This window comes from Cherax quadricarinatus, chromosome 71, assembly GCF_038502225.1.
Source record: "Cherax quadricarinatus isolate ZL_2023a chromosome 71, ASM3850222v1, whole genome shotgun sequence".
NCBI classification, from domain to species: Eukaryota; Metazoa; Arthropoda; class Malacostraca; order Decapoda; family Parastacidae; genus Cherax; species Cherax quadricarinatus.
In genome coordinates, this window is record NC_091362.1 from 18,536,635 (window position 1) to 18,550,638 (window position 14,004).

Genomic DNA, 14,004 nt, shown 5'->3' on the forward strand with positions numbered 1-14,004 from the left:
CTGGTCGCCCTGTGGTCCTTGGTTTCTGTGATGAGCTTTTCACCCAGCTCTTTGAGGAACTTTAGAGCACACTTGCCCCATGCTCCAAGGGCCTCCGACCCTATTGGAATGAAGTTATAGCAAGGGGGAAGGTCTTCATATTTTCGGATCTTCTGGGTCTCCCTGTGGCTGGCAGCTCCACCCCCTTCCACTACAGAGTATGGCAAGTAGGTGTCTGCCAATGTGGCAGCACAGGTGTAGTCCCAGGCAATCTGCTTTCCATCCTTCCAGGGTAGCATAGTGGCTCCATCAGGACGCTTTTGACTTCCATCAGACCTCTGTACTTGGGGTTCCCGTTGAGCTGGGCAACGGGCTGTGGCGAGGCTTCTCTTTATTATGTCATTGATCTCCTCATGTCTGGCATACTTCCCTTCTGCTGTGTGACACACGAGACCATGGAGTCCGAATTGATCAGCTGTCGCCCTGCCGCAAATACACCTATGTTCGGTGAGGATGGGGGCGGCTAGGCGAAGAGCAACACCAATCCGAATGGCCTGTGGGTCGAGACGGGTGCCCAGGGAGGAATTGGGAACAGCTAACAGGAAATCTCCTGAGTGTGGTGCCTTTATATATCTATATATATATATATATATATATATATATATATATATATATATATATATATATATATATATATATATATATATATATATATATATATTTCTTTCTTTCAACACACCGGCTGTATCTCACCAAGGCAGGGTGGCCCAAAAAGAAAAACAAAAATTTCTCTTTTAAATTTAGTAATTTATACGGGAGAAGGGGTTACTAGCCCCTTACTCCCGGCATTTTAGTCGCCTCTTACAACACGCATGGCTTACGGAGGAAGAATTCTGTTCCACTTCCCCATGGAGAATATATATATATATATATATATATATATATATATATATATATATATATATATATATATATATAAATAAATATATATATATATATATATATATACACACACACACACAGAAATGTAACCTGAATTATTGCATACGCGTATTCCGTGAACCCCCAACAGTGTGCTAGGTTCCCACCATTCAGCCATTGCACCGGAAGAAGCAAATACGTTACTGCTGCAGTGTAATGGTCTCTCTTCTCACTCGAATGTCTCAGTACGTAAGTCTTTACACACTACATTCTAATCCATCATTATATCCCAGCATATTTTATAATGTTTGCATCAAAAGATGTAAACACATGGGAATATCAGTGGTGGTAGGGGAGTGGGCGGGTGGTAGCGTACACACACCTGGCTACCAGCAGCAGTGTTGGGATGTGCTAGTTAGTCGCTGCTGGTGTAGTGGAGTGGAGGTGAGGGTGTTTGCTCCCGCTTTCACTTTGGTTCCTGCTTCAGCTTATACTGAGAGCAGAGCTTTGGTCCAGGGAAAGTGCTAAGAGTGGTACCTGTAGCATGTTAAAAAACTACAAGGACGAAAAACCCAAACGTGAACTTTGTTTATAATAGTTTTTAGCCTGATTGCTGCGTATCTGACGTAAATGGACATGAACTAGTGTAGCTCGTCAGTGTTCATTATATAATGTGAAATATTCCAATAGGCACAGTGTTCTAATTGATTTATAGTGTGATTTTATTATGTCGTGATTGCGACACGTGTACTTACGAGAAGTGTCGCTGGTGACAGGTCTTGATGCTACGTTAATAGTATATTATTGTTTATAAGTTGCGTCAACTTCAACTTGTGACCTCTTGTGATTCGGATCTTTCATATCTCCAAGTGTTAAGAAAACATCTGCAATAATAAAAGAAAGAAAATTTTCAACCCTGTAAGTGGGTTCCCTCATTTGCAAAGAAGGAAAAAATAACGTTGAGCTTCATCAGATGTCGAGAATGCTGAGATAAATCTCAGGTGCACTCTGCCGACTGTTGTTACACTGTGTAATTTGGTGGTAAGAGTGAATAATAAGCACTCTCGCCACTGAGTTCCCTGGATAATTACACATGCAACATTCATTGTAAATATCCAGCTGGGAAATTAACAAAATTAATTGTAAACAGGCTGACGAATTTAGAAAATAAATGAAGCACATGTATGCATTTTCATGGACATCCTCCCTGGAATACTATATATGAATAAAAGATGGTATCATTGAAATAAGAAATTTACATGCTGTTAGGTCCGTGCGATTGATACGGCGTGTATGAAATTCATGAAACACACCACAAATAATTTTGTGATACTTTTATCAACACAAGTCCGTGATGTATTGAAAATGTATGAAGATAAATTTTCTATTTCATACACGAAATGGTACGTACAAAAGACATTAATACGTATTTATGGGTGCAACTTGGAAGGTAAATGAAAAGTTTGCTTTACATAAGTGTTTGGACAGCTGTTAATGAGACTCGGGGCCAATATTAGTAATGTGGCTCACTGTATAATGACTAGCAGCAGCAAAATGTTTGAGAGTAACCCACATGCAGGCAAAAGGCAGGATAATAGTTGTCTATATACCTCGATCTGAGAAGAGAATTTCAGATCCAGATCCAGATGTATAGAACTATTAACCTGCATTCGTCTCTATATGGATTACCCTCTTAAATACACCTAGGGTATAGCTCAGAAGACTGGAGAAAGGTTGTTGGGGGCGGGGGGGGAGGGGGTGTTTGAACATGTAGAAAGGCTGGAGAGGGATGGGATGACTAAGACTGTGTATAATCCTGGGGTGGAAAGTAGGAGGTGTAGGAGTCATTCAAGGCCTAGTTGGACGAAGGAAGGTATTCGAGTCTGACTTTTAGTTGAGGGGAATGCGAGAAGAGGGGCATAGAGACACGTGGTTTTTTTTCAATGGACGTGCTGTTGGAGTGTGAACAAGATAAAATGTATAAAGGGATCCAGGGAACTGGTTAGCTGAATTAAGTCATGGAAATGGAAAGTACAGTGCCTTCACTCTGGAGGCGCAGTGATGTTACAGCAAGAGGGTACTCTGAATCGTGATGTGAGCACATTATGCCAGGATAACGATTGAGTGAATGAGCTTCCTCATATTCATATATATATATATATATATATATATATATATATATATATATATATATATATATATATATATATATAATGTGTGTGCGTGCGTAATAAGATCACAGTAAACAGGTGATATCAGAATATGCAAAACAACCACTGTGAAAGGAAAGTGAAATTCCAAACGATTTCGTGACTTCTCACATTATCAAGGAACTATAAAGACAATACATCAAAGGAAGGCATATACAGGGTCTAGACGGCACCTCACTATCACATCCCACAACAAAGCAACACCTGACTAAATTTGACCTTTACTGCAGTTTTCTGCATTAATACATTAGGTAGGTGCACTGATGCCAATGAGAGGATCTAGATATAAGGAACTGAACTTTTCCTTCTCTGTGGATGTAACCCGACCGCCTCCCATTCCCCCGGCGCTACGTGATCCATATAATTTTAGCGCTTCTCCCTAAATCTAATTAGGATGTTAATACCATTGTATGAAACCTGATTTCCTTCAGTTCCCTCTGCGCTATATGTCCCCTACGGGTTTAGCACTTCTTGAAAATATAATCAAGCAAAAATATCTAAAATGCCAAACAAATAAGTGCTAGGTACGTAGCCTAAAAATGGATATTACACAATAACACATTGCAATTCAAAGCAGTGTTAGTGTACTGTGTGGTGAAGTTTAATAAGTCATTCTCTGTGGTGCCACGTATTGCTAACTAGTTTTTTCCTGTAAACACTTAAGATCTCACGGTGTCGTGATGTGGTGGGATGGTTAGATGGGACTAGTGCACCAAGACTCGCGTAGGAGTTTTTAGTAGTGAGTGAAGGCTAAACCAAAGGTAGACTGAGTATATGAAAGGAAGACTGACCTTGAAGAATTATTATTTTGACAGCTGGGAAAAACTTAAATGAACCTCTTAAAATATTATAATATCTATCAACGTTTTGGCTTTAAAGCCATTGAATTATCATCGAAATGTTGATAGGCACTACAATAAATGTCCTTAGAAGATAACTTCGTCTTTCCTACCCCAAAACTACATTGGGTAATTTTTAATGGTTTAGTTTTGTACTGTGCAGGACTCTGGCATTTCGAGGCGAAAAAAGCTAAATTTATCTTGAGATAAAGCTTAAGCTCAAAGTTGAAAAGTGCAAAATGAAAGTTGGGAATGGCGAAGACGGGTGGTAGGAATCAGCACGAGTAGTTAAGACAAGGAGAGGAAAGGTCATCTTTGTGCCACTGGCCCCTCAAAGGAGGTTCCTTGACGCTGGTGAGGGGCTCTTGATCTAGGGAATTAGATCTGTGCTCCGGTTCCCTGAATTGAGCCTGAATACCTTCCACCCCACTCCCACGCGCTGTATAATCCTACGGGTTTAGCGCTTCCCCATGATTATAATGTGCCATTGGCACTTAAGAGCATCACAAGACAGTTGTCATTCTTGACAATTTATTACCACCTGCATATAAACCATGGGCATTTATTACGCCAATTAAACTTCTATATGATAGCAACGAAAGTTCTCAGTGAAAGTGTAGTGAGGATAATGAAAAAAACTGAACCGACCTTAAGAGATATTATTTTGTAACAAAGGAATTTTGGAAGAAACTCAAACATGACAATTGCGGTAGAGGAAAACAGCTTCCTGTGAAAATATTAAGAGAAAAATAAGACAAAAAAAAGTTAAAGTAAAGAAAATTTTAACACTATTAAATTTATCTAAAGTTAAAGAAAAACGATAAACACACCAAGGAAAGATAAAAATAATAACTCCTCCATCAGAGGAATAATTTCATATCTGCGGAGATGTCTGTGGGGACGTATATGTCAAGCTCAGTAGTTGACTTTCTCCATAAGGTTATGACAGTATCATAAATGTAGCTCTAGTGTTGAATACTCTGATGTAAAAGGCAGGCCAGTTGTTGAGTTAGTGAATATTGACCAGAAGGTGAAAGTGAGGTCGTTCAGGCGACTTCATGGCACAGGTAGTTCACCGGCAGGCAACTGATGTTACTTCTTTCGTGAAGTCTGAGTAGCTCTGTAGAGATAAATCCAGATTCCATAGCTAGGTAAGAAGTCCGTACAATATACTCCAAGACCAAATCACTGCTGTAGATCAATTGCATAGTTGCAAAAATTCTAGTCTTGTAGATCAATTGCATAGTTGCAAAAATTCTAGTCCCATCCAGCGCTTTTTCCAGGAGGTAAGGAACCAAGAACTCTGGACTGGGAGGAAACGAAAGATTAAAATGCCTAAAACAAAGTCAAGGCATAAAAACTTAACACAATAAGGAAGCCCACTTGGAGCCTTCAAAACACAAGAAAATCCCAACACTAAAAGAATAGTCTTCACACCTTAAGCGATGGAGTACCTTATTTAGAAAAAGGTTTTGATTCATTTTAGGTTGTGTAGGTCCCAATCTTATTGAAAAAATTGGGAAACGTGAAATACTGACTGTAATGCAATAATTTGTGAAAGCCTCATCCAATCGGCTTCAAACCTTTAATTCCATTAGCTTAAAAATGCCCTTAATAATCTTGCCCCTTCCATTAAGTTTAAAACTGAATGGGAATCTAATCCCTTGCTTCCTTTCCTGATGTTCATGTCCACCGCTCAGGTACAGGTTCTGCTTTTTTTCGTGTACAGCAAGCCTATGCACAGTGGCATGTGCATTCGCTACTTATCACGCTTCCTCTGTCAAGAAAAGTGTTCTTATTCCTCTCTTTCTCCGTGCTCTCCGCATTTGTGATCTTCAGTTCCTTGAATTGGAAATTTCCACTCTTCGCAATTCATTTTCTCGTCTTGGCTACCCTTCCCATTTCATAGACTCTTCCTTCTCACGCGCTAAACGGACTTTCTTCTCCCAACCCCTCAAGGGAGGTTCCATGACGCTGGTGAGGGGCTCTTGATCTAGGGAATTGGATTTGTGCTCCGGTTCCTTGAAGTGAGCCTGAATACCTTCCACACCCCTCCCACATGCGCTGTATAATCCTACGGGTTTAGCACTTCCCCATTATTATTATTTTATTCTATTCTTCTCTCCCAAACTCTTTACGCCTGGGAACTCTTCTGTCCTCTGCCTTCCCTACATTTCCAGTCTTTCTAATCTCAACAACTCTCTCTGTTCCTTAGACATCAGACTTACTTTTCTCCAGACTATCACACTTCGCACCAATCTAGTTCATACCTCTCCTCCCTCTATAAATGCTCCTGATGTCTACTGTTTCCTATTTCTCTGTTCCTTAGACATCAGACTTACTTTTCTCCAGACTATCACACTTCGCACCAATCTAGTTCATACCTCTCCTCCCTCTATAAATGCTCCTGATGTCTACTCTGTTTCCTATTTCTCTGTTCCTTAGACATCAGACTTACTTTTCTCCAGACTATCACACTTCGCACCAATCTAGTTCATACCTCTCCTCCCTCTATAAATGCTCCTGATGTCTACCCTGTTTCCTATTTCTCTTGTTATCTTCAGTACTTTGGAGAAACTGGCCGTTCTCTTTCTGACAGGCTCGGAGAGCACAAAAGTAATGTTAGGCTTGTCGACACCAACAATGCTCTTTTCTGTCATGTCAGAGATCACAGTCATCCTATTGACTGGTCTTTTGCTAAAACTGTCTACCCTACTTCTAACTTTCAGAGTCACCGTCTGATTGAATCCTCCCTTATACACAGCTTTCCTTGTATAAATCTTAGTCCTGGCTTTGTCTCTATAGATGCCTTCCTTTCCCATTACATTGTAAAATGCTCCAAACTTCAGAACACCCATAACTTAATTCTTTTTCTCCTTCTCTCTCTTCCCCTTTCCTCTTTCCTCTTTCTTCTTTGGGGTTTCTTTCTTCTGCCTTTTGTGTTTGGTCCTTTATTATTTCCTCCCCTCTGTATTTTTCTTCCTACTCTTTGTGGGCCCCTAGCTCCTTTGCAGTGCTCCTCTTTCTTGGTCTTTGACTCCACTACTACTACCTCTACCACTACTCTCCTTTCCTACTACCCCTCTTGTCCCGTCCCTCTGCTGGCCTATATATACTGCCTCCTCCTCTTCTTTCTTTTAGTGTGACTTTGTAAATGGTCCAAATCGGACCGAAACGTCGTCGTAAGCGGGTTATTTGTGTATTGTTCCAGTCATGGTATTGTCTTTTTGTTATTTAAAAATGGAGCTCTTGAGCTGCTTCAGATTTAGTGCTGATGTATTTTGGGATATTGATCTCGGTGTGATAACTAGCGAATGCCTTTTCTGATTGACTTGAAACTTTCAAGTTTATGTATCTTATTTAGTGTAAGGTTCGAATTGGTTTTGAGCTGTGTAGTTCTTATTCGGTAATTTGTGAATGCCTCTTTTGATTTGCTTTAAATCTTCAAAACTGATATTTGATTGTATTAAAAACTTGTGCAACACATTATTGTTCCTTTTGCTAGTACTGAGGTAGAGTCGGGGGGGGGGGCTGGGCTTACGTAATACATACATACCTTTTTCAAATCGCGCAGCGACCGAACACTTCTAGTTTTCGTAGGGTTATAGCAAAAAATTAATACAGAAGGTTCCTTGCCTATTAAGCCAATTCTGCATGTTCTGGGAAGAGCATTAGGGAGGAGGAGAGTCCTAACGTCACCCTATAAGCCTCGAGTTTTTGTAATTACAGAGGCTAGGGAGTGGATCCTGTTGCTTAGGTGGGATGGGGAGGGTTGTTGGGTGGTTGAGGGTGGTCGGGCGTGGCTAAGGGTAAAGCATTTACACGTACACACTTTTTAATATCTAATAAATATATGCTTACCCTTATGGGAACAAATTAAATAGTGCTATCGGGTAGCAGTTTGGAGGGTGATTTGAATGTTTTTCCTTCTTTGGGTCACCCGAATTTGGTGGGAAACCACAGATTTAGTAAAACTCAACACTTAAATTATTTTTAAACACTAATAAAATTTAAATTATTTTAACAGCGTACATAGTGAGCACTTCATTTGCATAAAGCACATTTTACTCTTGCATTTCAATATCTTAATAACAAATGGCGTTAGGACAGTGTTTCGCTCTGTGCAGAAAGTGTCCCAATAATGACTTATTGTGTAACATCTTTTCTGCACAACAAATGAGTAACTATTTTACTCACCTTTGGCACCGTCTTGTAGTGCCTGTCACGGCTTGCACATGCGAGGACTTGGCACAGAGGAAGACGCGTCGTACATGCGTTAACGTGTGTCGGGGCTCCTGATATTTCCTGCCATGGCTTAGGGTGGTAAGAAGACACTGGGCCAGTGATACCACCAGACGCTAGTTCTGGGGGTGGCACCTGAACGCATTTACTGCCATGCACGCTGTGTCACGCAGTGCCATGTGGGTATAATATAGTTTTAGTACAATTTAATAAGGACAACAGTAGTGTTATAATAACCATAGTGTTTCAAACTATTATACAGTTAGAGCTTGCTGGCAACTGTTAACGTGCCACAGGACTTTTTACCTTGTCTTGACAACGCCACTATTTGTGGCGTGGGTTGTCACAACGGCATTATTAGTGTCGTGCGCTGCCACAACGGCATTAGTATTATCGTGAGGCGTCACAGTGACATTAATATTAGTTAAAAAGACGTATAAAGAAACACTAGAACATATCTGGAAAACGTTTCGGTCCTAGGACCTTGATCATTCTATCAGAAGTGATGGTCTCAGGACCTGAAGGTTTACTAAATATGCCCTAATGTTGACTTACGTGTCCTTTTAAAAGAAGTTGCCGGTATTCATATACCACTGATGATACTAATAATGTCGTGATGTGTCACAATGATACTAAAACTGTCGTGACGTCACTATGATATTGCTAATGTGAAATGTTATAATGTTTTGTGTAGTGTCACACTTGTTTGACTATATTATAGTGTTGTGTCGTATTGGTATGACCTAGTGCCTCGGGGTCACGTCAGTATGTAGAAAAAGATAACACCAAGAGACAGTAATTGGTGGTGAGTGGAATGAAGGGTAATGAATAAAGTGAAGTGTAGTTATATCACAGTGTAGCGTATGTAGTGTGCCAAAGAATGGTTGAAATTTGTTGCACAAGTAAAAGACGCATTTTATATAGTGTAGCGTTTTTAACGAGGGGTTTTGGAGGTAATTTGGTAGGCTAGGAGGTACTGAAGTGTGTTGAGATAGTGAGGTGTTTCGGGAGAGGTGAAAGTGAAGTGTGTTTGGGAAGGGGGGAATAAAGGGTGCAGCATCATTATCTGTATTCCCCTCAGTTGTATGCATGTCTCTATATTATCTGATACCTGTCTGTATCCCCCTCGACACCTCTCAGAATCCCCTCAACTCCTGTATATATCCCCCGTGACACCTGTCTGACTTTCCCCTGGACACCTAGAGTATCTGTCCATGACCCTTATGCTCCTCACAATGCCCTAGTATGCCCGTTACGCCTCTCCTATCTAGTATAACTTATATACTCCTCTTCCTCATTCTTTATTACGCGTAAAGACGAAATCATTAACTATAGGCATAAAATAATAATAATTAAAGTAATAATATAATAATAGTGTTACTTAAAAATGTATTTTATCCTTGATGTCATAATTATAAAAAGAGTTTCACATTAAAACACAAATGCAATATGGTAACCAAAATGGGATGAAGCAATTCAAAATATAAGGAAGATAAGGTAAAGTGTTATATTAATACCGTGATATACAGTGTTGTGATAAACTGGGACTCGCGAGAGACGGTTCAAGTGGCAAGCAAAACAGCTGATACAAGAGAGCCGCAAAGGCGCTCGGTTGACAACAAAGCTTCCGATCACTTTTGCCCTCATATACCATGAGCGGTCGCAGAGTAAACCTTCAGGACCTCACCCGCCTCTTGACTCAGGGGCGGCGTAGCCAGGACCAATCCCAGGACCCGTCTTCCAGGGCAGAGGCTTCCGAAGTAGGAGGTCCCGGCAATCAGGACGCGACCACCAGACCACCTGAAGCAGTCATTTCACCTTCAGGAGAAAATATTGCCACGTTGATGAGTCACACAGAAGACACACAGGATGGAGCATCGTCGACAGGAGATTCTTCAGGAGAGTTCAGTCAGCCCAAACAGTTAGTGGAAGACACCAAAGGGTTCCCAGAAGGGGATCCCACGAACGGCAACCTAACGGAGTTCGTTCACGAGGTTGAATTTCAGCACAACACACTCCTGGGGAAGATGCAGCTCCTGAGAGAGGCCCTGGCACAACAGCTTGCATCCACAGGTAAAGTTTTTTATTTTTTTATTTTTAAGTATCATAGGAATGAATACACAATATTTTGTCATTTCTTGCCGTTCTAAAATACTGTTCATATTTACCTTCAACTTAAATTCTTACAGACTTATTTCAGTAACGGATATAGTAAAGCATTTGGGAAAATCATAAGATAGAAATAGATAAAATATCTGATGGGTAGAAATTTGATAAACTGTTTGGGTATAGATGAGCTAAATCCTGTGCATTCAGTCAGTTGAGTTATTATTAGGTATTCCCAGAGATATCTTTGTTTGCCTGTTTTTTCTTCCTTCAAGGTTTAAATATGTAACTTGCGAACGCTTTATTCGATCAGCTTCAGATTTTTGTGCTGTTATATTGTAACTAGGGAAAGGTTCATGCCACTATAGGCATCATAAGTGCTCTTTGGTAAATTTTATACTCTATTCCTGAATTTGGTTTCTATGCGATATCTTGGAGTCTCCTAAAAAAAAAAAAAGGGTTGTCGCGGGAGGGTGTACTGTAGGTGCCAAGTGCTAAATCTGGTATTGGTGTAGTAGTTTTTTTTTTAATTTGAGTATGCCTTTTCTGAATGGCTTCAGTCTTTATTGGCTGATGCATCGTCGCATGGGCAGAATGCAATAACTGAAGAATGCTTCTTTCGAACGGCTTGAAATTTTCATTGAATGTGAGTTTGCTCAAAGAAAGGTTCACATTGATTTCAAGCTGCGTTAGTTTGTTTACCAATTTTATTAAACAATGACGAGAGAATGCTTCTAACCAACTTCAAACCCTAAACGCAGGTGTATCTTAATTAGAGAATTTTTTTTGGATTGATCTTGGACTGGGTAGGTGTCAATTTTGTTGAAGAAATTTTGAAAAATTGAAATACTGTTGTAGTTTTCATTCGATGATTTGTGAATGTGTGACGATCTGCTTGAAGTCTTCAACACTGATGTATCTTACTAAGAGGAAGCTCTGGAATCTTATCGGACAGTGTAGGTACCATTTACCGAATTTTAACCCTCGGCATAACTCTGCGAGTACACACAAAGACAGGCTGGCATGCAGACTGAAAAACACCAAACTCGACCCAGGCGCCAGTAGCGGACGCATTTAAATTCCAGTTTTTACCCCCTCTCCCCCATCCTTCCCCTGGACGTCTGGACTCCCTGCTAGCAACCTCTCATTCTGCATCCAAGGTTCAACGTCTTGATCTCCTCTACCAAACTATATTCAGTTTACTACGTTAGTTTACTTATACGTTTCCCGGTATCAATTTCTTAAAATTTTCTGCAATTCTCTAAATACCATTTTCTTTATTTTGCTTTAGGTTAGATTACACCTGGTTAGGTTAGGTTGGATTCGGTTAGTTTAGGTTACATAAACCTATGACAAATGTGTGTTAACCACAAATAAGCAAATTAAACAAAATTGCCACATTGGCCGTTTCCCACCAAGATCGAGTGACTTAATGAAACAGACCAATAATTCTCTTGAAAGAAATTCACGGGCATTGTATGTAATGTCGTGCCGAATAAGTAAAATTGGTCAGTTAGCAACAACTCGTTTAAAATTAAGTCCTTTCTAAAATTTTCTCTTATACGTTTAGATATATTTTTATCATTGATGTTAATGTAAAATTTAATAATTTTGTACAAAAATGATCCTTAGAAAACTTAACTTTATTATAACAAGCGCAAATTAAATTTCTCTTGTTATAATAAGGTTAGGTAAATCTTCTAAAATTCTTTTGGTACAAAATTATTAATTTTCACATTAACATAATTGAAAAATATATCTTTAAACGTGTAAGAGAAAATTTTAGAAAGAACTGAATTTTAAATGAGTTCTTGCTAATTAACCAATTTTACCTATTCAACACGATGTGTATATATATATATATATATATATATATATATATATATATATATATATATATATATATATATATATTTGAAATGATAGTGTCATTACTCAATACCTGTCTTGTGCTAGTTACTGGTTGTAAAAGGCACTTGTCGATAAAGTACTCACTGTAATTTAGATATACGCTTTAAAATCTTTCGTTCGCCGGTGCATGTGGGAGAGATGAAAAACAAATCACCAGCCGAGTGCTAGCTCCTTTGGAACAAACACCTTTCTTGGCAGGGAGCCATAGTATTGTTTGGTCTGGAATGTTGCGTATAGTATTGCGTACTTTGTCCCAAAGTTTGTAGGTTTGAGTCTCCTTACATAGTTTCGAAATATAATCTATAAGGAGGAGGTAGTCCTGTTGCTTTTAGTGAGGGAGAGAGGAGAACGGACAGGTGGTGTTGACAATTGTAGGGATAAAGAGGATGGAGGGAAAATGTATATTTTTATATTTATGGGAAATTGCTTAACTCGTAGGGGCCATGAAGAGCTTGGAACGTTGGAATTAATCAGGTTCGATTTAAAGAAGAGAATGTGAGGTCCAATTCTTGTTATCAACAGCCCTTCTTTGGCATCAAGACCATCCTCTCCTTGATAGGGAGGTATGTAATAAGGACTGGTGGTGGAGGGTTGGCACTTTCCCTGGAGTTTTATCATCATCCTTCTCACGGTATGACTATTCATCCACGCGAGGCATCGCCGCTCATATTAATAACCTCATTTCACCAGTTGACGCCTTATATTAAACAAGACTTTCCTCATATACTAACAGAATGATTCATTATTGCAGATTACCATATTTTTAATATGGCTTCATAATTTCAGATTTCTTTAAGGGCGCGAGCCTTCAAGCGGCCGGCTGGTGCCGGGAGGTGGAAGGATTATGCTTTGATGCAAGTGAAAGCCTTTTGTTCCAAGGGCTTAGAACTACCCTACTCTTTCTTGGAGGAATCTTAATAGTATTACTTCAAATTCCCTTGGTGCTAACAGACCTCTAAGGGTTTAGCGAATTCCCATAAATATGACAATAATCTGGAGGCTGGGCCCTGGCATCATGTGGTTTGATGGGTCTATTTTATGAATGGTTCCACAAGTTTAGGATATCTAATTCATCTTTAATTTATAAATTAATATAAGTTCTCGTTTAAAACTGGCTTGAGACAAATCTGTAGATTGTTTTTATGGCCAATAATATTATATAGTTGGATTATATATAGTTGTGTGATTACTGTTGGTAGTTACAGGAACAGAGCCATGTTGTTGATGCCTAGCCTTTCGTGTTTAGTTTGTCATGTACTTTTAAAGTTTCCAGTGGTTGTAACACACACTTCTGCCTAGCAAATACCAGTCTAGCAGACTACAATTCTCTGTTTCACAAACTGTCTTCCAGCGTCTTTTTGGTGTCTATATATTCTCAGTTAACAACTGTACATATTTATTTCGCACTTTTCATGATCTTAGAGGTTATTATGCCTTTCCCACAAATTAGCCCATATGTCAAATTTATTATTGGTATCATCTGTAATGACACATTTTCATACTGATTTTCTATTACTCTATACATGTATTTTCAGAAAATATATGATAGCATTGTGGAGCTCTTTGCCTGTCGTGTTATCACCTTGAATTTTGAATAACTTCATTGATATGTTTACTACGGATAACGCAAAAAAAAAAAAATTCTTAAATTTCTGCAAATACCGTGGAAGAACATCATAAAATGTAAACATCACATCATAATTTAAAATTTAACGATAGTGATTATATAACAGTTCTTGTTTCTAAAGTCAGTTGAGACCATCGTAGTGTTGTGCTGTGAAGTTACTCCGGTCACA

The 14,004-nt window shown here is 39.3% G+C and overlaps 1 protein-coding gene across 1 annotated transcript in view; it reads left to right on the plus strand.

Annotated features, from left to right (window-relative positions):
* Positions 1 to 1,286: 1,286 nt before the first annotated feature.
* The window catches only part of LOC138854826 (uncharacterized), a 12,764-nt gene continuing 46 nt past the window's right edge, over positions 1,287 to 14,004 (plus strand). Inside the window, exons 1-3 of the mRNA XM_070100099.1 lie at positions 1,287 to 1,344; positions 9,614 to 10,264; positions 12,995 to 14,004. The exon at positions 12,995 to 14,004 is cut by the window's right edge and continues 46 nt beyond it. Coding sequence (XP_069956200.1) covers positions 9,844 to 10,264; positions 12,995 to 13,167 — 594 coding nt within the window. The 5' untranslated portion in view covers positions 1,287 to 1,344; positions 9,614 to 9,843 and the 3' untranslated portion in view covers positions 13,168 to 14,004. The remainder of the gene's footprint in view (positions 1,345 to 9,613; positions 10,265 to 12,994) is intronic.